The 27,180-nt window shown below is 43.8% G+C and overlaps 1 protein-coding gene and 1 non-coding gene across 2 annotated transcripts in view; one reads left to right on the forward strand and one right to left on the reverse strand.

The window, feature by feature from the left end:
- KIAA1211 (KIAA1211 ortholog) overlaps positions 1 to 27,180 on the reverse strand; it is a 157,141-nt gene that overhangs the window by 21,396 nt on the left and 108,565 nt on the right. The window contains exons 4-5 of the mRNA XM_025385665.1: positions 9,932 to 10,067; positions 476 to 640 (exon numbers count right to left, since the gene is read on the reverse strand). Of these exons, the coding sequence (XP_025241450.1) occupies positions 476 to 640; positions 9,932 to 10,051 (285 nt within the window). The 5' untranslated portion in view covers positions 10,052 to 10,067. The remainder of the gene's footprint in view (positions 1 to 475; positions 641 to 9,931; positions 10,068 to 27,180) is intronic.
- Positions 19,490 to 19,594, forward strand: LOC112625576. Its single transcript, XR_003119663.1, has one exon. It is a non-coding gene; the product is annotated as a U6 spliceosomal RNA (small nuclear RNA).

The raw sequence follows: 27,180 nt of genomic DNA on the forward strand, positions 1-27,180 counted from the left end.
GCAGTGCTGCAAAGCAGGCAGTGGCTCAGTCCTAGGGAGACATAGATATGTCAGACCCAGTTTGTTCTCAAGGAATCCCATGTTTAGAGATGGAGAGAAAACAGTTACATGGACATAGATAGGGAGTACAGACATGTAAAAAATGGTGAAGACACACAGTGAAGGCATGAGAAGATAGTACAGCTTGTGGTGAGGCCAGGTACAGCTTCCCAGAAGAGGTAGGCATAAGCCTTGAAGCGTAAGTGAAAGATACTGGGAAGACCGCCTGCAAAGGGCATGTCTCCTCTTTCTCCCCATCCTCATTGCTGGCTACAGGTCAGGACCCCTACCAGGAAGTGCCCTTGAGCCCTGAGCCACTCATCAGAAAAGATCCTCCCTCTAATTCCCCCACCGCAGACCCCAGGGTTACTGGAGGCCCAATATCCTGCCCTGGTTTATGAGCAATCAATCAAGTAACTCCCTGGAGGAGACTTACCTTGTTCTCGGGGTCTGAGAGGATGATGTCCTGCTGAGTCACAATTTCCATGGGACTGGTCAGGAACAGATCCTCTTCTAAGCTAGCCTCTCCACTGTTTGCCTTCTTCATGGGAATGGCATTGGGTGGCCGCTGCCCAAACTTGATATTCTTGCTCAACTGTTGCTGGAGAGAAACAGAAGAAAGACATTCTGAAGCAGTGAAGCAGTTCACAATCACCACAACCAGGTTCTCCAGCATATCTAGTGAGCGCTGAGGCATACCTTGTGCAGGACTGATTTCTAGACTCAACTCCATGCCAGGAAACCACGATGCCATCCTGTAATAAGTTAATTTGTTTTCCACTTTCTTTTCTTTTTTTTTCTTTCCCACCTTCAAGCCATGATTTCTCATCCAGCCACCTCTTTCATGGAGATCCCAACATTTCCCAGTGGGCATGGTGGCCACATTTTCTGAACCAAAAGTTGGGATATACGTTATGACAAACATTTTTGATTAGCCTATAAATTCATTTATATAAAAAGTCTTTTAAAAGTGCAAAAAAAAATGTATAGAAAATAGTTACATGAAATGTAAGAACCAGTGAGGGAAATCAAGACCCTAAAAGTTGGTGCAACTCTCCAGCCCCTTTGGGACATATTCACTTTGAAGATTTATACTTCTGCAGCCTTTCTCGCCAGCCCTTAGCTTGAGACCCCAAACCAGAACATTGCATTCTGCCACAGTGGGTCACTGCCAAGGCAAAGAAGGCCCCAGAGCCAGCAAGTCTTTCCATGATCAATACTAAAACCCTGTAAAGGATAGGAACAATCTGGACGTCCTCTTTGCCTTGCTGTGGCCACCTAATCGTGACAAAGGGGATAGAGGAACCAAGTGGGGAAAAGCCAGAGAGGGACTGATTACTGGTGAGTGGTGGCTAAAAGGACAGGGAGAAGGGAGGGGAAAATAGGGTAGAAAGGATTAAATAGTATTTGCAAGTAGAGGAAGGCCAGATTAGAAAAGCAAAAATGTCTCCAGAAGTTGCCCAAAGTCCCCTGGGGCGTAAAATTGCCCCCAGCTGAGAACCACTGCTCTAAGACCTAGGTCCTTAGGTTTCATAGTCATTATATTCCTCAAAAAATATATTTTCTGAAATGTTCATCTTTCTCTGTTTGTTTGAGACAGGGTCTCGCTCTGTTGCCCAGGCTGGAGTGCAGTGGCCAAATTTCGGCTCATTGCAACCTTGAATTCCCAGGCTCAGATGATTCTCCCATGCTCAGGTGATCCTCCTACCTCAGCCTTCCAAGTAGCTGGGACTACAGGCATGCACCACCACGGCCAGCTAACTTTTGTATTTTTTGTAGAGAAAGGGTTTCAACAAGTTGCCCAGGCTCGTCTCAAACTCCTGGTCTCAAGCAATCCGCACACCTTGGCCTCCCAAAGTGCTGGGATTACAGGCATGAGCCACCGTGCCTAGCCTGATATTTATCTCTAATCTGGCTAATATTTAATCCCACAGAGCTGCAAAAAGCCATAGCAATCACCTACTCCAAACCCCTCACTTTGCAAAAAGGTCTGAGGCCCAGTGGAGAGAGGTGACTGGCCCAAGCTTATGGAAAGAATGAGTGGCTCAAAAGGAATCTGAACTCAGGTCTTTTAAAAATAACATTCAGTGTTGTTTTCATTGCACTCCACTGGTGCTCATAAATTTGACACTGCACTTCTTTCTTCCAGGGGCAGAAATAAAGAGACAGAGTATTTCCAATACTTCACTGATGTTCCCTGGTGGAAGAATCCCTTGAAGGAAATGTCTTCTCTCCCTTTGAACTCAGTGGTACCAAATCCACCCACCTTTGCCCAGCTCCCCCTCAGCCTTGCACAGTGGGCAGTGAGACTGCAGAGATATAACAGAGATGAGCCCAAGGGTCCCCTCCACATGCCCCCTGGGGACCCCAGCATGCCAAGTCAGGAGCACAGCCAGGCAAGGGCTTATATTGGGTCTGCTGGTATTTCAGCCTGAGCCTGGCTCTCCCAGCCTCACAGGAAAGGAGCACACATGAAAAGCCAAGTTCAGCAAGGGAAGTACAGCGTCAGCAGCCTGGAAGGGTTGTGGGGAGGAAAAGGCTGAAAAGGGTATCTTCTAAAAACAAGTCCAACAGAAAGCAGCAAGTAGTATCTATTCTAAACAAATCAATAAGCAGGCACGGTTAGAACAGCCGATGGATGGAGTTAGACAAGAGGACATGGAGTAACAAGGTGACAGGCCCGTCTCACCCTGCAGCCTTGGGAAAGGGGGTGGGGACCTGTGCAGAAGAGGTGGGAATGGTTCCTGTGTCTGCCCAGTCCAGCCTTCTCTAGGAATGTTGGCCAAAAACTGGAAACTATTCTAAATCCCCTTAGACTGAGACATCTCCTGTTGTGGGGGTTCTGCTTTTTACCAATGCTGAGATGAGGATATTTCTTGTGCTTACAGTGGAAAGGATATTTCTTTTTTTTTTTTTTTTGAGTGAGACAGGGTCTCATTCTGACGCACAGGCTAGAGTGCAGTGGCATGATCACAGCTCACTGCAGCCTCGATCTCCTGGGCTCAAATGATCCTCCTGCCTTAGCCTCCCAAGTAGCTAGGACCACACACATCAACCACCATACCTAATGCTGGAGAACCTGCTTGTGGTGATTGTGAACTGCTTCACTGCTTCAGAATGTCTTTCTTCTGTTTCTCTCCAGCTAATTTTCAGATTTTTTTGTAGAGACGGGGTCTCACCATGATGCCCAGGCTTGTCTCAAACTCCTGCGCTCAAGTGATGCTCCTGCATTAGGCTCCTTAAGTGCTGGGATTACAGGTATGAGCCACTGCACCCAGCTGGAAAGGATAATGAACTTCCAAGAAGGACCTGGCCTAACACTCTAATACCATTTAGTCAGGATTTTTGCCATCATCACTATATATATATATATATATATATATACACACACACACACACACACACACTTAAACTTTACTTCATTTTAAATTTTTAAAATTAAATTTTAATTTTTTAGAGTTGAGGTCTCCTGTTGCCCAGGCTAAAGTGCAGTAGTGCCATCATAGCTCACTGCAGCCTCAAACTCCTGGGCTCAAGGAATCCTCCCACCTCAGCCTCCTAAATAGGTAGGACTACAGGTGCATACCACCATGCCCGACTAATTTTTAAAATTTTTGTAGAGTTGGGTGGGGTCTTGCTATGTTGCTCAGGCTGGTCTGGAGCTCCTGGACTCAAGCAATCCTCCTGCCTCAGCCTCCCAAAGTGCTGGCATTACAGGCATGAGCCATTGCACCTGGCCTGTTTTACTTCATTAGGGCCCTTTTTATAATACTCCTGTTGGTCCATCCTGATGCTTAAGAGACAAAAAAAGAATAAGGCAAAATGTATTTCAGTTCAGTCTGAATTGAAATAATGTCCAAAGATGAAGTAACTATTATATCTACAAATAGAAAAGAGAACATGGTAAGAAAAAAAAAATGGAATAAGAGCAGGAAAAAGAAGGTGCCTGGTACAAAGCAGAGAAATGAAAAGAGTAATGTTAGGAAGTGAAGTTGAGAATTAAAGCGGCAAATCGAGAAGAAGGGACAGGGAACAGAGAAAATGCATAGGGAAGAAGAGGGAGCAGGGCCCAGGAAGAGCAGACCAGCTGCAGTTACAACAGCTGGGGGACGTTGGCAGGGGAGGGCAGAGGGAGAAAAGACAGAGGGAGGGAGGGAAGCAGAATGTGTATCTATCATGTATGTCACAGATATGTTCATCCTGGCAAAATCAGCATCATGCTGTTGCCTTTCAGAATGAAAGTGTGCATCTTAGTAAAGAAGCTGACTTGAAATCCCCCCAGAGAAAACAAACTCAGGCTGATGGCTGGGGAACTTAGGAAGAGAAACTGAGATGAAAGAGGGGAATGGTGGCCGTGATGAAGAGGAGGGCTACAGTTTCTATGTCCAGACGAAGGACTGCCCTACAGTCATCTGGGATGAGACAGTGGACCCAGGCCAGGGCAGGACTCAGGATCTGAGGCATGGTGCGCAATCCTCAGGTACTCAAGGCCAAGGCCTCACCCCTACAGGCTCTCCCTGTGGTACCTCTTCTGAATGCTTCCTTCAGCCAACTCAGAGGAGACTGGCTGTTAGGACACTTTGTGTGATTTATTGTATCAACAATGAAGTTTACTGCTCACACCTATTTGGCAATCTCAGGTGTCATGTGAGTTGACTATGTGGATAAATGTGTCTTTTTTGTTACTTTAATTCTGCCCACTACTCAGGCATTGTCATGAGAGGAACTATGAAATAATCACTGAAAACCACACTGTTAAGATAAGCTGGTCTTTAAGTTTTCAGAGAGATAAACTACCACTCCTCCCATCTTTAAATATACATATATCCCCAGGTTCCTTCTTCTTTTCTTTTTTTTCTTCTTGCGATGGAGTCTCGCTCTGTCACCCAAACGATCTCGGTTCACTGCAACCTCCACCTCCAGGGTTCAAGCGATTCTCCTGCCTCAGTCTCCCCGAGTAGCTGGGATTACAGGCACGTGCCACCACACCCAGCTAATTTTTGTATTTTTAGTAGAGATAGGGTTTCACCATGCTGGCCAGCTGGTCTTGAACTCCTGGCCTCAAGTGATCCACTCACCTCGACCTCCCAGAGTGCTGGGATTACAGGCGTGAGCCACCACGCCCAGCCCCCAGGCTCCTTTATACACACGGGAAGTATAAGCAGAAGGGAGAGTGGACACTTGTGCCTCAACTGATGCTCCATGTTGCTGGTGGCTATGAATGGAGTTACTGTTGAGACTGGAATGTGAGCTACAAGAACTATATTTTATTCATTCAAATTGGACCATTTTGTTGTAATGTGGAATGCTGCAGAATGACGTTACAGGAATGCACATCCATATTTATAAGGCTTATTCCTACAATGTGGAAATGCCGAGCACATCATATTCTGCAGCTCTCTGCCAGCGTCTAGATTTTCCTATCCTTCAGACTATGTCTAAAGAGCAAAGCAGAAAAAAAAATAAATTTGCTGTCTTTTTGAACAAACTACAGGTATCTCCATTGTTAAAGTGAATAATAAAAAAAAGAAAAAGAAAAAGCATACGGAGTTACAGACATCCTGCTCTAGGAAGAAGTGGCCAAGAGTGGATGTTTATTCTTTGTGTCCTTGACAGCTGCAGTAAGGTGTCAAAATCCCCGAATGTATGACTTTGCTATTTGTAAGTGAAATCTGGCTCGGTGGGAGATACAAGCTACTCAGGATGCAGGTGTTCCCTCCCACACCAGATAATCCATGGTACAAACAGACTAAGCATTTCCTGACAAAGGTGTGGTATAATCCTAACAATTACCTGCAGCCTTAGACTGTGGTACCCCTGAGTTTTATCACCAGTTGGTACATACCTCACAGCCTGGTCTGATCTTACACAAACAGGCACCCTCCCTGATCCGTGCTGGTGGGCAGCTGTAGGGAATGTCAAGGTCATTGTAGCTGAAATGCAACGAAGTGCAAAGCTTCTGAAGCCGCTCTGTGCTACAGCAGGTCAATGGTGATTTTACAGAGATAGCAGATCTTAAAAGCAGGAGGGGCCCTCAGATCAGCCCTTGTGTGCATGCCCCTTAGTTTTCAGGAGGAGAAAGTGCCAGAGAGGTTGAATGAGTTCACCCAAAGCTAGGTGGGGCTGGCTTTGTATTTCACCGCATTCTGTCACTCATTCAGATGGTACTCATACTACTGGCCACAGAGCAACTCTTTTATGTACAGAGTCCTCACAAAGGACACCATTGTTGGTTTTGTCCCTACAACTGCCCTATATATAAAAAATTTGTTTTCACTATGCACGTGCATTATTTTTATATTTAGAAACAAATGGTGATTTTTCTTTTAAATAGTGATTTTTCTTTTAAATCTGCCACAGAAATTGTGGCAGATGGTAGATTCACGTTACTCAGGAAAGGGGAGGCTGGTTTATACTGTATTTTGTATTCCGTGGAGAGATACCAACCTGCAACCTAAGACAGTTCTCGGTGAGCCAACAATGTGCAGGCACTAGAGGGCAACCTTTCCAAATGCAGGCATTACAGACACCCTTCCGTGGGTCTCTAGGGGCTGCAAGGGCTGGGAAGTTTCTTAAGCCACAGAGAAAAAAGGCATTCCAGTAGACATCTCATCTCAGAAGAATGTCTTAATAATGGTGGCTAATCAGCTTGCCAGGACATATACTGTCAAATAGGTGTTTTCCATTACTTCTCTCTTTTTAAAAATAAACATATACACATACACAAAGACAATTCCAGACATAAAAATATACATGCCTCAGACACAACTCAATTCTCTCATTCCATGCTGGCATCTACAAGGGGGCAGTCTCTTAGGCTGCTTACTATACCAGCATCAATACCAGCATCATGTTGTCATGGAAAAATGCAAAGCATTCATGCAAGTTCACAAAGTTACTACCATTTCTACGACTTACCAGGAACACACTGCTTAGTCGACTGAAAAATAAAGCACAATCTTTTTGGGGATGATACAGTTATATCTCAGGTCATGCCAAAAAAAATCACATTTCCTATGATCCCCATTTCCCTCCTCAAAGAGCAAACAAAGCCTTTTATGTTTTCAAAAATATAACTACAGAGATGAAAGGAAGCTTGTGAATCCATGCAGCAGAAGCAAAACTAGGCAGACCTCATATGAATAGATATTGTCAAAATGAGCGCACACGAATTAAATAGTTATTCAGCTTTACTCACATTTTTCTTCCTGTGTTTACACAAGTGTCACTTTGGGGAAGTTAGTCATTTTACATTTTATTAATTATGACATCAGATTATTTAAAATCATGCCTTACTGTTAACAGAAATACCAGGCACTCACATATTTTTATTGAGTTTCTATCTTTCCAACACTGCAGAATTATATAGTACACTTTTTCACAACACTAAATCCACTTCTTGGCATGGCAGTGGCATGTGGTGTGATGTGACAGATCAGATATCATTGAAGACATGAGATTTTAATCTGATTTTTTAAAAACTCCTAAAAAGCTCTCGTAAAATACAGCCGTTTTGTGAACTGAAATCTGTAAGTCATTCCTCTTAGAAAGGGGATACGATGAAACAGAGGTTCACAACTTCTTAGGAATAATATTGCAAGAATCAAAAGACTTGAAGAAGGAAAGGTAAGGAGGAGGGGGGTCAAGGTTTTCTTTGGCCATCATCATCCTTCCCTCTTCTTCGACCTATAAGAAGTCTCCCAAAGTGCTGGGATTACCGGAGTGCGCCACCGTGCCTGGCCAGGTGAGAGAATTCTATCTGCCAAGCCACTAGGCAGACCCCATAGTCAGGCTCTAAGGGCATCTTTGACCTATAAGAAGTGCTTTTTCTATAAAAAGTGTAAGAGCACAGCCAGCTAGAACCAAGAATGGAAGCCGGTTAGGAAACCTAAGATTTGAAGGACATGCCTGGGGTTGGCCCTGAGGGCAGGATTATGGCAGCAGGCATCAAGATCTAGGCAAGTTGGGTGTCATTCCAGGGTCTCTTAGCTACTTCCCCATCTGCCACAGGCTACACATTTAGCTGGGTGTTATGTGGAATATGTGACCAGACACAATTTCCACAAAATACACAGCTCATGCTCCATAGAAACAAGAACACCTCAGAAATAAATTTTTGTTTGTTTGTTTGAGACGAAGTCTCTCCGTCTCCAGGCTGGAGTGCAGTGTCGCGATCTTGGCTCACTGCAACCTCCGCCTCCCGGGTTCAAGCGATTCTCCTGCCTCAGCCTCCCAGGACTACAGGTGCGTGCCACCAGACTCACCTACTTTTTTGCATTTTTAGTAGAGACAGGGTTTCACTGTGTTAGCCAGGATGGTCTCAATCTTCTGCTGATCTCTACTGAGTAAAGTGCGTCAGCATATCAGTAGCTACTGAGGGCAGCTGTTCTCTTTTCCTTTTTTTTTTCTCGTTCATTGATTCATTTATTGACCCAGTGTTGTAGACTTACAGACAGGTGGAAACCAGCAGCCCAGAGCCCTCTGCTCATAACCTGGAGAGCCTCCAAACAGCTAGCTGGAGAACCTCAGAGAAGTGCTTGCTTGGGCATCTATCTTGGGTAAGAGAATTTTTTTTTTTTTGGACAAGCTTTCACTCTATCACCCAGGCTGGCATGCAGTGGTATGATCTCAGTTTACTGCAACCTCTGCCTCCCAGGCTCAAGCCATCCTCCCACCTCAGCCTCCTGAGAAACTGGGACTACAGGCATGCACCACCATGCCTGGCTAACTTTTGTATTTTCGGTAGAGATGTGGTTTCACCATGTTGCCCAGGCTGGTCTCGAACTCCTGAGCTCAAGCAGTCTACCCACCTCGGCCTCCCAAAGTGCTGGAATTACTGGAGTGAGCCACCGTGCCTGGCCAGGTGAGAGAATTCTATCTGCCAAGTCACTAGGCGGACCTCATAGTCAGGCTCTAAGGGCATTGCTCTTCTTGCTTTTCCTGTATGACCTGCCATTTCAATCACATTTGGTGAAGAATTATTTATTATATTTTCATGGTTACGGAGGTACCACCAGAGTTGATTTTAAGTAGGAAAACTGCCCCACTCTGCAGAGTGAACTGAAAGGTGGCTTAAGAGCTTTGTGATTTTCTTCTGAGACAAGGTGGCTCAGGGTGGTGAGATTTACAAACACAGCAGAAAAATAGTCATGTCATTCACTGTCCAATTATAGAGACTCGGAAAGTGGATATGTGTTGTGCATACTCTCAGTCGACAGTCAGCCCTGATCCAGGGATTATGGGCAATGCTTAATGGTTAGGAACTCTTCCTGTCATCCAAGTCCTGTAGCTTTGTTGTTGTTGTTCTGGGGGAGAGAGTCTTGCTCTGTCACCCAGGTTGGAGTGCAGTGGCATGATCTCGGCTCACTACCACCTTTGCCTCCCGGATTCAAGCGATTCTCCTGCCTCAGCCCCCCTTGTAGCTGGGATTACAGGTGTGTGCCACCACATCCAGCTAATATCTGCAGTTTTAGTAGACACAGTGTTTCGCCATGTTGCCCAGGCTGCTCTTGAACTCCTGGCCTCAAGTGATCCACCCGCCTCGGCCTCCCAAAGTGCTGGGATTACAGGCCTCAGCCACCGTGCCTGGCCCCAAGTCCTGCAGCTTCTCTTGGCTACTTATTTTCATGTCCAGTAAAATGGAGGGAACACATTGAAAGAAAAGGAGAGGGTGTGTCATGCACGTGGCTGCAATGGCGATAGCGTAGGTCTCGCAGTTGGGCAGGAGGTTTCCAGAGAATAGAGTTGAATTCAAGAAAGCAGTAATTCTCACCAGGAGTGACCTCTGGACCTCCCAATCCATTACTTAAGGCCAAGCTCGGGACTTTTCCCACTTCCCTCCATAGCTGGGCCCCTCCTATGGCTCGTACCTTCCACTCTCAAGCTGTCTTACCTGAAGAGTTTTGACTTTGCCCAAGATGTTGTCCTGTGACATTGCTTGAACTGTCTGCTCACTTTCTGCTCCCCCATCAGGGATAAAAATACTGTCATGGGAAAATGCCCGGGTTCCCATAGAATAGTTGAAGGACCTGGAATGTAAATCATGTGCTTCATTTTATTAGGATACAATTTCTTTTGGCAATTCAGTTTTCCATTATTCCTGATTGGAGGGACTCCACCCACATTCTCAGTCTCATTCGGCAAGCACTTCCAGCATTGTGTCCCTTTCAGCTGGGGGTCGGCCAAGGAGCTGGGTAGACGAAAGGGTCCCCATCTCTTACACAGCCCTGGTTCAGAGCCATTCACCATGAGAACACAAAGACAGTTACTTATTTGTATAGGATCCAAGACAGAAGGCACTGCAGAACTTTTAATTGGAAGAGCCTTTCTCCAACTGAGCTGTCACTATCAGTTTTGTCCCAGTAAGTCTTGCCAACCAGAATTTATTAAGTAACAAGCAAGTCTAGAAGTAAGAGGCAAGGATTTCTTACTTTCAGATGACAACCAAACTGGAAGAAAGATGTACACATCCCAAACAAAGACTTTGGAAGAGGACTAGAGAATTGTTGATAGAGACAATAAATGCTTTAGAAATTTCGAGAAAATGGGAGACATTTGTGTTAGGGCCATTCTGATAGGCTTTGCATATATGGAACACCTATAGGTGGCTGGTATCCAACAAAAACTTTTTATATTTTTATTTTTATTTATTTATATTTTTAGAGACAAGATTTTGTTCTGTTGCCCAGACTGGAGTGCAGTGATGTGATCATGGCTCAATGTAGCCTCAAACTCCTGGGCTCAGGGGATCCTGCAGAGTAGCTAGGAATACAGGCATCTGCTCCCACATCCAGCTAATTTATATTATTTTTTGTAGGGATGGGGTCTTGCTATGTTGCCCAGGCTGGTTTTGAACTCTTGGCTTCCTCACAAAGCATTGGGATTATAGGCATGAGACACTAAGCCCAGCTAAAACACTTTTTAGTTGAAGGGCTGGACTTAGAGGAAGTCTGGACTTCTACCTGACAATGAGGTATAAGCCGTGTGAAATGCACAAAGACGGCCAGGCACAGTGGCTCATGCCAAGCCCAGCACTTTGGGAGGCAGAGGCAGGCAGATCACCTGAGGTCCGGAGTTCGAGACCAGCCTGGCCAATATGGTGAAACCCCATCTTTACTAAAAAAAAAAAAATTAGCCAGGTGTGGTGGCGGGCACCTGTAATCCCAGCTACTTGGGAGACTCAGATGGGAGAACTGCTTGAACCCGGGAGGTGAAGATTGCAGTGAGCCAACATTGCGCCACTGCACTCCAGCCTAGACGAGACAGAGCGAGACTCCGTCTCAAAAAAAAAAAAAGAAATGCACAAAGAGGAAGCAGCAGAAGCAAACTGTTCCTTACTTGATCTTGGAACCTAACTTATCTCTGGGAAAGAGTACACACTGAGGCTGCCAGCTCCTCACAGGGGCAGGAAGAGCACCAAGGCAGGCACAATGCCAGGCAATACAGGCAGCACTTGGAAGGGAGAGAGAGCACATCCTCCTCCTTCCCCTCCCCAGAAAGGGGCCCCTACTGGGGTTTTCTCAGTGACCAAGTGCATGAGAGAACAGTCAGCACTGGGGGCAGGTGTTCCCAGCAGTGCCTATGAACTGAATTACAGATTGCAGTGGGCAAGGTCCTGGGGCAGCCGTACTTGTTATCTGCCCAAGTCTAGACCCAGTTGGGAACACTAATTACCAAATTTTATAATCTAGTTTGCTAAATTACAGGCAGCATGGTGGAAAAGTGTGCGAGGTTTACAAACAAAAGACTTGGATGTGAGCCTCCCAGCTATGTGATCTTACGCAATAATAATAATTATTATAAACATCAACCCTTACTTTCATTTAAAAAAAAAACTGTGTGCCTGTAATCCCAGCACTTTGGGAGGCCGAGACGGGCGGATCACGAGGTCAGGAGATCGAGAGCATCCTGGCTAACACAGTGAAACCCCGTCTCTACTAAAAAATACAAAATAAAACTAGCCGGGCAAGGTGGCGGGCGCCTATAATCCCAGCTACTCGGGAGGCTGAGGCAGGAGAATGGCCTGAACCCGGGAGGCGGAGCTTGCAGTGAGCTGAGATCCGGCCACTGCACTCCAGCCCGGGTGACAGAGCGAGACTCCATCTCAAAAAAAAAAAAAAAAAAACTGTGTGGAGTTTTACTTTCATTATCTCATTTAATCCCCATCATCACCATCTTGTGACAGATGAAACTCAGCAAGTAAATAACTTATATAAAGACATGCAAATTGAAGGAATAGAGTGAGAAACTGAACTCAGATCTGCTGAGAATAATCCCATGCCAGCCAGCTGCCATATTTTAAAGTGGTACACGGTCTTATAGTATTGCCACCCATGAGTGACACAGGGTATGGGAGAGGAACATGGTGCAGATGCCATGGGGGCTGGACTATGAGAGGGTTGAAGATACTAAATAACTAGAATAAGGCATAAGTCTTCAGCTAAATAACCCAGGGCACCATATAGCAGCAATTCCCTTTATGAAATATGAGGCACTCTTTTAGGAAACATGCCGGGAGATTAATATGTTATGATCTCCCTGTCCCTATGTCACAAACTGAGCTTCCAAGTTCACCTAAAAATGTTAGGAAATATGCTTTTCATTCAAAGTTGTGGAATTGAACTTCTGAATATTCTCCATTTAAACTTCTTTTTCAGACTGCTGGTTATGACTCACTTGAGAGAAGGGGTAAATGACTTCATTTCTACACTGTATTTTTGCAAAAAGCATATATATATATTTACTAATTTCTCGCAGTTTTGTGTACAGAATACAGCAGTGCTAGGCTAAGTTCCATTCCAGTTTCTAAGTCAACCTTGACTGAGTCATGAAGTTTATCCCACTGATCCCATTATTTTTTCTACATAGGCTAAGAATTGGCACTCTCCTGCTCTTTGGTGTTGAACTCCAAACATTCCTGTTGCCAGCAAAGATCTGATATCCATCCATTACTCATTTCCAGATGATCATATTGAAAAATCGAGAAAATGAAGAGTAATAATAGCAGTAGTAGTAATTATAATAGTGGTGGTCACAGTGGTAATATTTATCCTAGCTAAATTTTATTGAACACTTGCAATGTACCTTGCATATATGCTAACCTCTTTAACATAATATCAGAATTTTTTTGATATGTAATATTTAAAACTTATGTGGTAGGCACTGTTAGTAAGGGTATTTTTTGGACATGGAAACTAAGGTTTGAAGACAATGAGCAATTTGCTATAAATTAAGTAACTGTCTATATTGTAAATTTGTCTGGCCTCTGTTCCATTGGTCTACTTGTCTGTTTTTTGTTATTGTTTTGTTTTTACTTTTTTTTACTTATCTGTTTTTACACCAATAACACACTATCTTAATTGCTGTAGCTTTTTAAGGAGTCTTGATATCTAGTAGTTTAAGTTTTTCAGCTTTTGTTTTCTGGGTTTATTATTTACTTTTGAGACAAGATCTCACTCTGTGACCCACGCTGGAGTGCAGTGGCGCGATCTCAGCTTACTGTAACCTCTACCTTCTGAGTTCAAGCAATTCTCCTGCCTCAAGCTCCTGAGTAGCTGGGATTACAGGTGCCCATCACCACACCTGGTTAAATTTTGTATTTTTGGTAGAGATGGGGTTTTGCCATGTTGGCCAGGCTGGTATCGAACTCCTGGTCTCAAGTGATCTGTCCACCTTGGCCTCCCAAAGTACTGGGATTACAAGCATGAGCCGCTATACCTGGCCTCTACATAAATTTATACATATACACCTGGCCTCTACATAAATTTATACATATACACATACATGAATATAATATTGAGATTGCTTTTAGATGGCATTAAATCTATACATTTTTAAACTGATGTTTTTATAATATTGAATCTTGTAATCCATGAACATGACTAACTCCTCATGTATTTATATCATCTTTAATTTCTCTTAACAAATGTGTTGAAGTTTTCTGTATAGAGGTCTTGCACATATTTTGATAGGTTTATTCTTATATATTTGGTGTTTCTGAATTTATTGTAAATGGTATAGACTAAAATTTCTATTTTCTAATTTTTTAATTAGTGGATATAAAATGTAACTTATTTTTGTACACTGATCTTATAACCAGAGACTTTGCTAAATTTATTTATTAATTATAATAACATGACTGCTGATTTTTTTTTTTTTTTTGTACGATAGGGTCTCAGTCACCAAGGCTGGAGTGCAGTGGCTGAATCATAGCTCCTGGGCAACCTTGAACTCCTGGGTTCAGGGGATCCTCCTGCCTCAGTCTCCCAAGTAGCTGGGACTACAGGCTCATGCCAGCATACCTGGCTACTTTTAAAATTTTTTGTAGAGATGAGTTCTTGCCATCTTTCCCAGGCTGGTCTGGAACTCCTGCCTTAAGCAATCCTCCCACCTTGGCCTCCCAAAGTGCTGGAATTACAGGCATGAGTCACCACACCTGATGCATAGAATTTTTGTAGATATGCTTGTATTACCACGTCTTTGAAAAGACACATGATCCACTGATATGGTTTGGATCTGTGCCCTGACAAATCTCATGTCAAATTGTAGTCTCCAATGGTGGGAGGTGGCTGGATCATGGGGATGGATTTCTTATGAATAGTTCAGCATAATCCCCTTGGTGCTATTTTCATGGTAGTGAGTGAGTTCTTGCAAGATCTTGTTGTTAAAAAGCATGCAGCACCTCCTGCCTTGCTCTCTCTTGCTCCTGCTCCTGCTCCTGCCGTGTGAAACACCTCACTCCCTCTTTGCCTTCTGCCATGATTGGAAGCTTCTTGAGGCCTCCTTAGAAGTAGAAACCACTATGTTTTCTGTACAGCCTGCAGGATCATGGCCAATTAAACCTCTTTTCTTTATAAATTACCCAGTCTCAGGTATTTCTTTACAGCAGTGCAAGAGCAGACTAATACAGCTATCTTTCATTTCTAGCCGATTTTAAAATTAGCCTCTTTATCTTTGGTTTTTAGCAGTGGGTGTAGCAGGGTGTGAGCTTCTTTTAATTTATTCAGCTTGGGTTACACAATGCTTCTTAAATCTGTAGCTTGATGTCTTTCATCAGCTTTGGAAAATTCTCAGCCTTTATCCCTTAAATATTGCTTCTGCCCCATTTTTCCTCTCATCTCTCTCTGATCCTCCCATGTTAGATGCTTTTAAGTACAAGCCACATAACTTTTATTCTCATTATTGTAACTACCGTCTCTATACTCAATATGATTCAGACTGGATTATTTCTATGGACCTGCTTCCAGCTCACTAATTTTCTCTTTAAGTCCAATCTGCTGTTAAAACCCATCTGTTGAGTTCTTAATTTCAGAAGTATATTTTGGATCTCAAATTTCCATTTAATTGTTTAATAAATTTAAGTTATCTGCTGAAATTCTCCATCTTGTAAACTATATTCTTGAATATGTTAATCACAATTATTTGAAAGTCTATCTAAGACTCCAACATCTAGGTCACCTTTAGGTCTATTTCTATTATCTTATTTTTCTTGTAGTCTGTTTCTTAGATGCCTGGTAATTTTTAATTAAACTTCACAGATCATGCCTCAAAAATGTTAGAGGCTGGGTTCTCTTCTTCCAGAGAGGACTCACCTGATCTTGAAGGCTGCAAACAGCAAAGAAGCACTTCACTTCAATCCAATCAAAGACTGAGCTAATTCATGCTGGTTAGCCATCTTTGTAAGGCTCAGACTACTTCTGTTTTGCCTACACTTCTAGGGTGTAGTCCTCCCACAGCCTCAACTGAGAGCCTGGGTTGTTTCCTAAGGTCCTCCTCCTTGGCATATCTGAATGTAAACTGTTAGAAGCAGCCAGGTCACATCTTAAATGCTTTGCTGCTTAAAAATTTCTTTCAACAGATACCCTAAGTCACCACTCTTGAGTTCAAACTACCACAGATCCCTAAGGAATGAACACAATGCAGCCAAGTTATTTGCTACAGTACAAAAAGGAGACCTTGGCTCCAGTTCTCAGTAAGTTCCTTATTTCCATCTGAGACCTCATTAGCCTGGCCTTCACTGTCCATATCACTATCAGCATTTTTAGTCACAAGTATTTAACCAGTCTCTAAGAAATTCCAAACTTTCCCTCATCTTCTTGTCTTCTCCTGAGCCCTCCAAACTCTTCCAACCTTTGCCTGTTACCCAGTTCTAAGGCTGTTTTGACATTTTCAGGTATCTTTATAGCAATGCCCCATTCTTTGGTACCAGTTTTCTATATTAGGTCATTTTTGTGTTACTGCAGAGAAATACCTGAGGCTGGGTAATTTATAAAGAAAAGAGGTTCTGCAGGCTGTATAAGCATGACACTAATTATCTGCCTGGCTTCTGGTAAGGGCCTCAAGAAGTTTACAATCATGGTAGAAGGCAAAATGGGGGCAGGTACGTCAGTCATATGGTTAGAGCAGCAGAAAGAGGGCAGCAGTTTGTGTAATATTAAATCTAATGCTAAATCTTTGGTAAGCATGGTTACCAGTTCCAGCTCCAAACAACTCTACAATGTAGATTATTTCCTGTTCTCTGAAGGGGACGCTGAGGCAACAAGTGGGTAAAACTATTGCCCGAAGTTCCAAAATTTGAGGCAGGGTTGGAATTGAAACTGAACAGCCTACGCGTGGAGATCTCAGCTTGAAACCATGTTCTAATGAACACAGAGCTTGATGGAACCATGGTCCTTAACCAGCTGGGAACTGCAAATTACATGATCGGGAGGTGGAGGGGCAATTTACCACAAATTGTACCTTAGCAGAGTTCATCGTACTTCTTCACTCTTGACATTTAAAGATCTTTCACAGTTGATTGTGAAGCAGGCCAACTCCACCTCTCCCTGCTTCCTTTTGAGGGAACCGAGAGAGGGGCCTTTCAGCCTCAATGCTGCAACTTGCCCTCCCTCTCTCTGCTAAAATGATAGGAAATGGACTTGCAGGTGGGAACCTTCTCTTCTGCTACTGAGAACACAGAGCAGCCTCTTGCTTATAAAGACCTCTAAAATCCCACAGATTTTAAACCTTGAACTGGAGGATTGTCAATACAGTCATTTAACAGTCATTTTAATTTAAACAAGATTTGAAGTCAAATGCAAAGCACACATGGTAAAAGCCAACTCTACAAAGAGAGAAAGAAAGGCCCACTTGGGAAGTTCAGAACAGCACTGGTCTCTGAGGAACAGTTTTCATAAGCCTAGAGAAGAATCACAGCCCTGACTTACAGAGGTCAGAAAAATAGTCCTTTTGGATTGGAGGTCCAAACAGCAGAAGTTCCTGGGGCTCTAGAAGGCAGTCAGCTCTCTTATGTACAGAAAGGAGCATGGCTGAGACGTTGTAACTGTCATTTGTAGATTTCTGTTCTGATTTGCTGGTGTCATTGATATTATTTGTATTGACAGAGAGGTTGGGCTTCGAAACATTTCATCAGGGGTTTCTAATCAGCCCAAAGATACCAGCTTTTGGACTTGCCCTCTACTCTTCACTGCCTCCTGCAGTTATCTTGCCAAAGACATTGATGAGAGAACAGCCTGAGGTTGCTCTTCTGGCTTTACCTTTAATAACTGCCTCACTCCAATACGCTCTTCTCATGTGTCTCCAGCTACAGTGGAATGACTCTCCCACTGTCTCTGCAAACTCAACACGAATTCATCCATTTTCCCACAGAACTCCTGTCTTTTCTATTTCTTTGTTACTCTCATCCCCAGGACTCTGTGCTATATTATTTTATAAGTGAGGTACAGTTCAGATTAGGAAGAAGATAAACTGCAAAAACCTTAACCGATAACATTGTCTGTGCTTTCACTTTCAGAAATCCTTCAAAGACAATGTAAAAATTCATGCAGAAGACTGGAAATCCTGAGCTCACAGACCCATTCTGAGCCTACATTCCACTCTGCCTGCCAATAGTTCTCTGCACCTGTGTCTGGAGGCCTGGAGCGCTGCTCTTCACATCTCTAGTGAGTCTCTACGAGTAAACTGGCAGCAGCAAAAGGCAGTGTACTGTATCAGCGATGACAGGGACAGCCCTCCCACAGCCAACAGCCACTGAAGAAAGGGCCCCTCTGTGCTCATGGAGTCCAAGACCCAAGTCTTTATGGATGGAGAAGCTGAGGCCCAGCAAAGTGAAGAGACAGACTCAACCAAAACAGAAACCAGAACTCAGGCTCCTGGCTCACTGTTGACAGGGCTTAATATACTGTTTACAGATGTTTGGATTTCTTAGAGAACAAAGACATTATATGAATGGTGGCTGCTGGATCATGACAAGAAAGGAGCATTAATTAAGAGGGTTCCAGTTCACCTACAATTGCAAATCTTATATAAAAGAGGATATACCAGTTTTACTTTGTTTTGTTTTTGAGACAGAGTCCCATTCTGTTGCTTAGGCATTCTGTTGCCCAGGCATTCTGTTGCAGTGGTCTCTCTGCTCACTGCAGCCTGGAACTCTCCAGGCTCAAGGGCTCCTCCCACCTCAGCCTCCCAAGTAGCTGGAAATACAGGCATGCACCACTGTGCCTGGCTAAGTTTTTAAATTTTTCATAGAGATGAAATCTTGCCATGTTGCCCAGGTTGGTCTTGAACTCCTGGGCTCAAGCGATCCTCCTGCTTTGGCCTCCCAAAGTGCTGGGATTACAGGCGAGAACCGCCATGCCCAGCTTAATTTTAATTCTTAAACACAAAATCTGTCAATACCAAGTGGGATCCCAGCATCCATAATTTTTTTCATATTTATGTAATATTGATCAAAATTTTATTACGATAAAATGCATATAGCATAAAATTTAGCATTTTAACATTTTTTAAGTACACAGTTCAGTGGCATTAAATACACTCATATTATAATGAAAGCATCACCACTATCAACTTCTAGAACTTTATCCTCATCCCAAATTGAAACTTCATATCCATGCAACAATAACTTCCCATTCTCCCCTCTCCCCAGCGCCTGGCAACTACTATTGTACATTCTGTCTCTATGAATTTTACTATTTCAGGTACTTCCTTTACATGGAATCATAGGATATCTGTCCTTTTGTGCCTGGCTTATTTCACTTAGCATAATGTTTTGAAAGTTCATCCACATTGTAGCATGTGTCAGAATTTCCTTCCTTTTTAAGAATGAATAATTCCATTGTACGTATATATCATGTTTATACATTCATCCATCAATGGGCATTTGGGTTGTTTCTCCTTTTTGGCTATTGTAAGTAGGACTGCAATGAACATGAGTGTGCTGATGAAGATTTTAAAAACACAGGAATGCAGCCTTGTGACTCATATCTACGTGTAGACACGGCTGAAAGAGTAAATAGGTGTGCCGTACGTACCCATTCCACATAGAAGATCTACATCATCTTGATATCCTCCACCCAAATTAAACAGTCAATATCTGTAAAGATCAGTAGTGACCTCATAAGACCAAAGAAGTAAACAAAAGAGGAGGAGGAAGAGGAAGAGAAAGAGTAGAGCACTTCAGCAGCACATACACTAAAACTGGAACTGGATATGGAGAAGATTATCATGGTCCCTGTCCAAGGATGACATGCAATTAGGTGAATTAATGCAGAACCAGAAAATTAAATATCGCATGTTCTCACTTATAAGTGGGAGCCAAGTCTTGGGAACACACAGACATAAAGATGGGAACAACAGACATTGGGGACTCTAATAGGAGAGAGGGAGGGAGCGGGGGGCAAGAGCTGATACATTGCCTATTGGGTACTTTGTTCACTATCTGAGTGACAGGATTAAATGAAGCTCAAACCTCAGCATCATGTAATACACCCTTGTAACAAACCTATACATGTACTCTCTGAATCTGAAATAAAAATGGATTTTTTTAAAAAAACAGGAGTAGGAGAAGGAAGGTAGGAAGAAGAGGAGGAAATTAAGAAAAGAAGGAGAAAAAAGGAAAAGAGGAAAAATCCTTGACATTTGCCTAAAATCATGGGAAATTTTGAAGTCAGTTCTTGAAAACCTGATCCTGGTACCTGAGGCACAGAACAGTAGCCCCTAGGGTGTCATCCATGCAACTCCTACCCAAGAAGGTTCAAATATCATGAACCCACTCCAGGAACTATTAGCTACAGACTAGAGGCTTTGAATAGGTTGAGTCAATTCTAAGGGAAGATGCATTTAGCACTAAAAAACTCACAGAGGTTTACAGGGTCCTGTTCTACCTACATCTTAAAACATTTAAGCCCTCTGATCTAACTCATTATGGGTTTAGAAACACACATTGGTGTTTCTCCTTTACTCCACCTCCTCTTTCCTTTCATTTACCCAGAGTTAGATGAATTAACTCCAAGATTCTACCTAGAGGCTCCAAACGACTACTTTAGGGCCAGGCATGCTGGATAATGGCTATAATCCCAACGCTTTGAGCAGGGAGAATAGTTTGAACCCAGGAATTCAAGATCAGCCTGGGAACCATGGCAAGAGCCCATCTCTACAAAAAATAATTTAAAAAATTAGCCAGGTTGACTGGGCACAGTGACTCTTGCCTATAATCCCAGCACTGTGGGAGGCCGAGGTAGGCAGATCGCCTGAGGTCAGGAGTTCAACACCACCATGGCCAAGATGGTGAAACCCCCTCTACTAAAAAAATAAAAATTAGCTGGGCGTGGTGGTTCATGCCTGTAAACCCAGCTACTCGGGAGGCTGAGACAGAAGAATCCCTTGAACCTGGGAGACAGAGGTTGCACTGAGCCAAAATCGTGCCACTTCACTCCAGCCTGGGTAACAGAGTGAGACTCTGTATCTAAAAAAAAAGAAAAAAAGAAAAAAAAAATTCAGCCAGGCATAGTGCTGCACATCTGCAGTCCCTGCTACTCAGGAGGCTGAAGCGGGCAGATTGCTTGAGCCCAGGAATCCGAGGCTGCAGTGAGTTATGATCACGTCACTGCACTCCAGCCTAGGTGACAAAGGCCCTGCCTCTAAAAATAAAAGAAAATAAAAGGCTGTTATAGAACAAATAACACAGTACTGTCAGGCTCACTTTGGTAGCAAATACATCAAAATACAGGGCCTTTTGAAGGGCCTATTTCTGTGCTTAAAGTTGTCAAGAGCTTAGCAAACTCAGTGGAGGCCTGGATGGGTCATCACAATTTGCTGGAATAGTATATGGATAGGATGATTATGCTCATAAGCATGCCAGCAGCAATGGTTAGGGCTCACATACTGTAACCTTTGCTTAGGTGAAGCTTTTATTTTTATTATTACTTTTTATGTTGAAGCCATTGCAGACTTTGTTTTCCTGGACCATTTGAAAGGAAGTCACTGGCATGATGCTCATCACCCTGACTAGGGAAGGCAGTGGGAGCCAGAGGACTTGCTCTTGAACACACAATAAGATGTTCGTGGGAATCTGCGGAAATAAATGCAGGAACCCTGAAAGCAGTCAAAAATCAATGAGTGTATAATTGTCACTGTTGCCCTGTTTTTACCTCCACCCTATTGCAATATAATTGACATCTGTAAATGATCTCCAAGTTACATCTTTTCCAATTCAGCTGTCTCTGAAACCCTATAGTAATTTTTTTTTTTTTTTTTTTTTTTTTTTTTTAGACAGACTCTCACTCTGTCGCCCAGGCTGGAATACAGTGGCACAATCTCAGTTCACTGCAACTCCCACCTCTGGAGTTCCAGAGATTCTCCTGCCTCAGCCTCCCAAGTAGCTGGGATTACAGGCGCATGTCACCACACTCGTCTAATTTTGGTATTTTTAGTAGAGACGGAATTTTATCATGTTGGCCAGGATGGTTTCAAACTCCTGGCCTCAGGTGATCTGCCCGCCTCAGCCTCCCAAAGTGCTGGGATTACTGTCGTGAGCCACTGCACCTAGTCCCCTACCATTAATCTTAAAGGAGTTAATTTGCCAGCTCAGAAACCACTGGTGTTTCCTTCGTGCCAAAATCCTCCCAAATAAAGCTGCAATGGTTGCTTGGCATTTAACGCTGTTCATGCCAGAGCTCCAAACTACTCTGGCTCTATGAAACAGAGGTTGTGTAGCGTAGGGATTACCTCTTACCTCTTAGGGATTAGTTCTTACCTCTGAAACCTAGTTTTACCATTTGGCAGCTGTGTGGCTTTCAGCAAGTCTCTAAACCTCCAGCAGCAATGGTTAGGGCTCACATACTGTAACCTTTGCTCAGGTGAAGCTTTTATTTTTATTATTACTTTTTATGTTGAAGTTTCCTTAACTGTTAAATGGGGATAATAATAGGCCCTACCTCACAGAGCTTTCAGTAGAATTAAATGTATGATATGTAAGACACAAAGAATGGTGTAAGCAGTGCTGGGCATGGTGGCTCACACCTATCATCCTAGTGCTTTGGGAGACCAAGGCAGGAGGATGGCTTGAGGCCAGGAGTCTGAGACCAGCCTGGGCAACAACACTACAAGACCCTGTCTCTAAAAATAAAAAATAAAAAAAGTCATGGGGCGTGGTGGCCCGTGCCTGTCGTCCCAGCTACTCAGGAGGCTGAGGTGGGAGGACTGCTTGAATTCAGGAGTTTGAGGCTGCAGTGAGCTGTGATCTCACCACTGCACTCCAGCCTTTCTGACAGAGCAAGACACTGTCTCCTAAAAAAAAAGTTATTATCTAATGTCACCCTACTTCAAGCACCCAAGAGGCAAACCTGACCTGTCAGTTCCTCAAATACCATCACTGGGTTCTATTACCGCATCGGCTCTTCTGCTGCACGGACTGCCCAGTGCCAGTCTCACAATTCAGTCCTTATCCACTGATGTGGTTTGGATTTGTGTCCCCGCCCAAATCTCATGTTGAATTGGAGGGGCGGCCTGGTGGGAGGTGATTGGATCATGGGGGTGGATTCCGTCATGCTGTTCTTGTGATAGTGAGTGCATTCTCACAAGATATGATGGTTGAAAAGTGTGTGGCACTTCCCCCTTCTCTCTTTGTCTCTCCTGCTCCACCATGGTAAGATGTGTGTGCTACCCCTTCACCTTTCAGGATGACTGTAAGCTTCCTGAGGCCTCCCAGCCATGCTTCCTGTTAAGCTTGTGGAACTGTGAGTCCATTAAACCTCTTTTCCTTATAAATCACACAGTCTCTTTATATCAATGTGAAAACAGACTAATACACCGTATTTCGAGGTCCAGCTCAAACCTTATCAACCCCATACACCTTTTCTTGCTCCCTTTTGTCCCTCAGGAATCCCTTTGCATGAATCTCATACTGTTTGATGTTACGGTTACTGTAACCAAGACTTTAACAAGTGAGAACATAAAAGTACTTTGCATGTTGTAAAGCAAAACACAGATGTGATTTTTTTTTTTTTTTTTTTTTTGAGACAGAGTCTCACTCTGTAGCCCAGGCTGGAGTGCAGTGGCACTGTGTCGGCTCACTGCAACCCTCCGTCTTCTGGGTTCAAGCAATTCTCCTGCTTCAGCCTCCCAAGTAGCTGGGATTATAGGTGCCCACTACCACGTCTGGCTAATTTTTACATTTTTAGTACAGATGGGGTTTCACCATGTTGGTTAGGCTGGTCTTGAACTCCTAACCTCAGGCGATCCACCTGCCTCGGCATCCCAAAGTGCTGGGATTAGAGGCGTGGGACACCGTGCCTGGCCAAAGTGATTTTACTGACAATAGTGATACCATCTTATCTCCACCCCAGTACTATATGTGGCATGAGGTCAGGGATCACATCTATTATCTGTTTTTCCCATAGTGCTTTCATTATCAAATTTGTCAGCTTTTTTTTTTTTTTTTTCCACTTTAGGATGGGTTCTTACTATGTTGACCAGGCTGGTCTGAAACTCCTGGGCTCAAGGAATCCTCCCACCTTAGCCTCCCAAAGTGCTAGTATCACAGGTGTGAGCCGCTGTGCCCCACCAAACACTTTCAATGGATGAGAAAATGATAACTACTGTAGGGTGAGTTGGTTTACTAGTTTTCTGTAGAGAGTTTTCTGTAGAGGGTTTTCTGTAGAGAGGTCACCGAGGTAATGGAAAGTATGATGCAGATGTGTTATGGGAAAATGCAGAATATGTTCAGATCACGGCTGTTTTCCATGAGGTCACTTCACAAAGCTCCAAGAAGCCAATGGGTGGGCAAGTCAGGAGGCTGTTCAGCCTCTCTCAAGGCTTTTTGAGCCTTCTTTTCAACTTAAACCAGGTAACTGCTCCAGGCTTTGCTTCCCACTTTCTATTTCAAACCTTCTCTCCCACATCTAGTTTCCTGGTGTCTACATGTGTCAGTTACCATTCTGAGCTGTAGGCAACAGAAACTTTGTCTTACTCAACCTAAAGAAAATGTACTAGAAGTATAGTGGAGGCTCACAGAACAAAAGAAGCCAGACTGCAGGCTTGGAAAAACACTGGAGTTAGGTAGGAGAGTTCTAGAGCCTAGGCATCAGGAGCCACAGCCGCCATTAGGCCAGAGTGAGCCAGTAACCACTCTTCCTAGAAGTTGTGTTCCTTACATCTTTGACTCACCGGCCAAGTCAAAGTCCTAAGGGAGAACATGTGATTGGCCAGGCTGGGTTGCAGGCTCATGCCAGGCTGCAGTGGGAATGGAGGTGGAAGATCTGATCCTTTTGATTTCTGTCCTAGGAGGCAGGCACTATGTCCTATCAGAGCTATACACAGCAAGGTAAAGACGACTCCCTAAAAGGGAAGGAGCTTTCAGGGGGTCACCTTGACTCGAGAAGGGGAACTGGATGCTAATGGCTAAGTGACCAAAAAACAGCTACCACACTATGCTTCTAGGTCTGCGTCTGGATTCTCTCTTCTAGTCTAGCTCACCTGGACGGATGACTCACGTGCACAACTCCCTGTATTGTGATTCTACTTCTCCCCAGGAGGCTGCCCTTCTTTCTTGGTGGCATGTGCTGCTGCCTGAGAGCAAAGGATGTCACACCCCATGGTCCTGGGATGCTGAAACCCAGGCCCAGTGCTCTATGCTCATACCTATCTGGAGGAAGGGGAGAGAAGAGACAGAGGTGTATGCTGGGTCTGCGGCCTGGAGCTCAGCACATTGGAAGGTCGGAGCAGAGAGAGAGGTTGCAAAGGAAAGTAAAACAAACTAAGTTAGCCCTGCAGCCATGCTACTCCGTCTCCCACCCACTAGGCACTTAGTGCTAAGGAGAGCAGAGAGGCCTCAGGAAGAGCAATCTCCATTTTAAGCTCTGTTGTCTGGTGCCACTATCTGCTAAAGATAGCGTCTATGCGAAAGGACCAATGAAAAGCAAGGGGAAGTTTGGTAGGCAGAGGCATTTCTGAGGAAGTTCTCCGCATTCACCATAATACAAGACAGGAACTGCCTTCTTTCTGTCCGTGGTCTTTGTCATCCTCCTGTGACACCTGAAACTGTGACAGTCATCTTGTGACCATGAGGGAACAAACCTGAGGACAAGAGGCCACTCCCCGAGGATGCCAGAGAAAAAGGGACTCAGATTGGATCCTGGGGATGTTGCTGGGCCATTTCATCAACCAACCTTGGAACCTGGAAAGTCTTCCAGACTTTCTGGTCCATCAGACAATACACTTGATTCCTGTTGAAGATGCTAGTAGTTCTGATTTCTGTTACAACTGAAATCGTCCTACCTGATACAGCTTTCGAGCCACTCTTCTAAGCACTGGGCACAATCTAAGACCTGCTGACATCATCCAACTGTGGAGTGCGAGCCTACAGAGGGAAATTCTTCCCATCCAAAAAAGGAGAAGGCTTTCTGCAGCTGCACAGTGAATGCATGCCTCAGGCCAGCCCTCCTATTCCTTATCCTTTGTCTTTTTTGGACAAGAATCATGTAATTTGGGACCATAGATATTGGGTAATTACTATGGCAATGATTAGGGATTCACTTCAGGAATAAGGAAATATAATTATAGTCCCATTTCAGCTTGTTTCCATGACAACAGGGGCAATTGCAATTGATCAGCAGTTTTCTTCCTAAATAGATTCGTGAGTCTCATTCAAATGAAATGTTAAAGAGCAATTAAATACCCTCATCAAACAAACTAGAATTGCTGGAAGCGACTGGAGTCAGATTATCTGACTTAGAGGCTCATCCAGAACTCGGGTATTCTATCAAAATATATGGTACTTGATAGGCTATAGTGTACCAAATTATCTGTTAATTACAAAAGAAACCGGGTATGTCATACAAATTCAAGGAAGAGGAGGAAAGTTTGGAATCTCAAAGGGAGAATCTTAGAATTGGAAGTCAGAGGGTCATCTACTGCAGTCTGTAAGTTCAGTCCTGTGTCTATAGCACCTAGGACAAGTGATCCTCTAACTTGCCTCTAAAGTCCACTTCACAGGCTTCCATGCTATTTATTCCACTCCGTTTCCCCATGTGGAGAAAGATCTTTTCATAAACCTCTGTAGCTGTCATTTGAATCAATTTTCCTCTGGTTAATGCTCTGGAAATAGTAGTCATCAATATTCTCTTTATCTCAATACTAATATTAACCTGCTTTTTAAAGTGCTTTATTGCAGATAGCACAATGTCATGTGCATTTTTGTCCTTCTAGTAATCCTGGGAGATGAAGGGGCTAGCTAGATTAGGGTCACACAGCTCTCGAGTGAAACACCTGGCTTCCCGAGAGGTCCCTAGCTCCTGTTCTGCTGCATTTACAACATATTGTATCTCTAAGAATCGCTATACCTCAGCAGTCCCCAACCTTTTCAGCACCAGGAACCGGTTTTGTGGAAGACAATTTTTTCATGGACAGGGGGTGGGAGGATGGTTTCAGGATGAAACTGTTCCACCTCAGATTATCAGGCATTAAACTCTCATAAAAAGCACGCCACCTAGATCCCTCGCATGCACAGTTCACAATAGGGTTCATGCTCCCATGAGAATCTAATGCCGCTGCTGAGCTGATAGGAGGTGGAGCTCAGGCAGTAACGCCCCCTTGCCTGCCACTTACCTCCTGCTGTGCGGCCTGGTTCCTAACAGGCCACAGACCAGTACTGGTTCACCACCTGGGGGTTGGGGACCCCTGCTATAACTGATTCATCAACCTTCTTTTTCTCTAGACTTCTTCAGCTCAGCTCTGTTGATTTTCCTGCTTAGTCCCTAATTTTTATTTAATGGGTTTTGCACCTTTTCACCATTCCCTATTCAATTTCAGCACATTCCATGTTCCTAAGGATAGAGGATAAACAATCAAGTATAACAGGTCCTT

This window comes from Theropithecus gelada, chromosome 5 (genome assembly GCF_003255815.1).
Source record: "Theropithecus gelada isolate Dixy chromosome 5, Tgel_1.0, whole genome shotgun sequence".
NCBI classification, from domain to species: domain Eukaryota; kingdom Metazoa; phylum Chordata; class Mammalia; order Primates; family Cercopithecidae; genus Theropithecus; species Theropithecus gelada.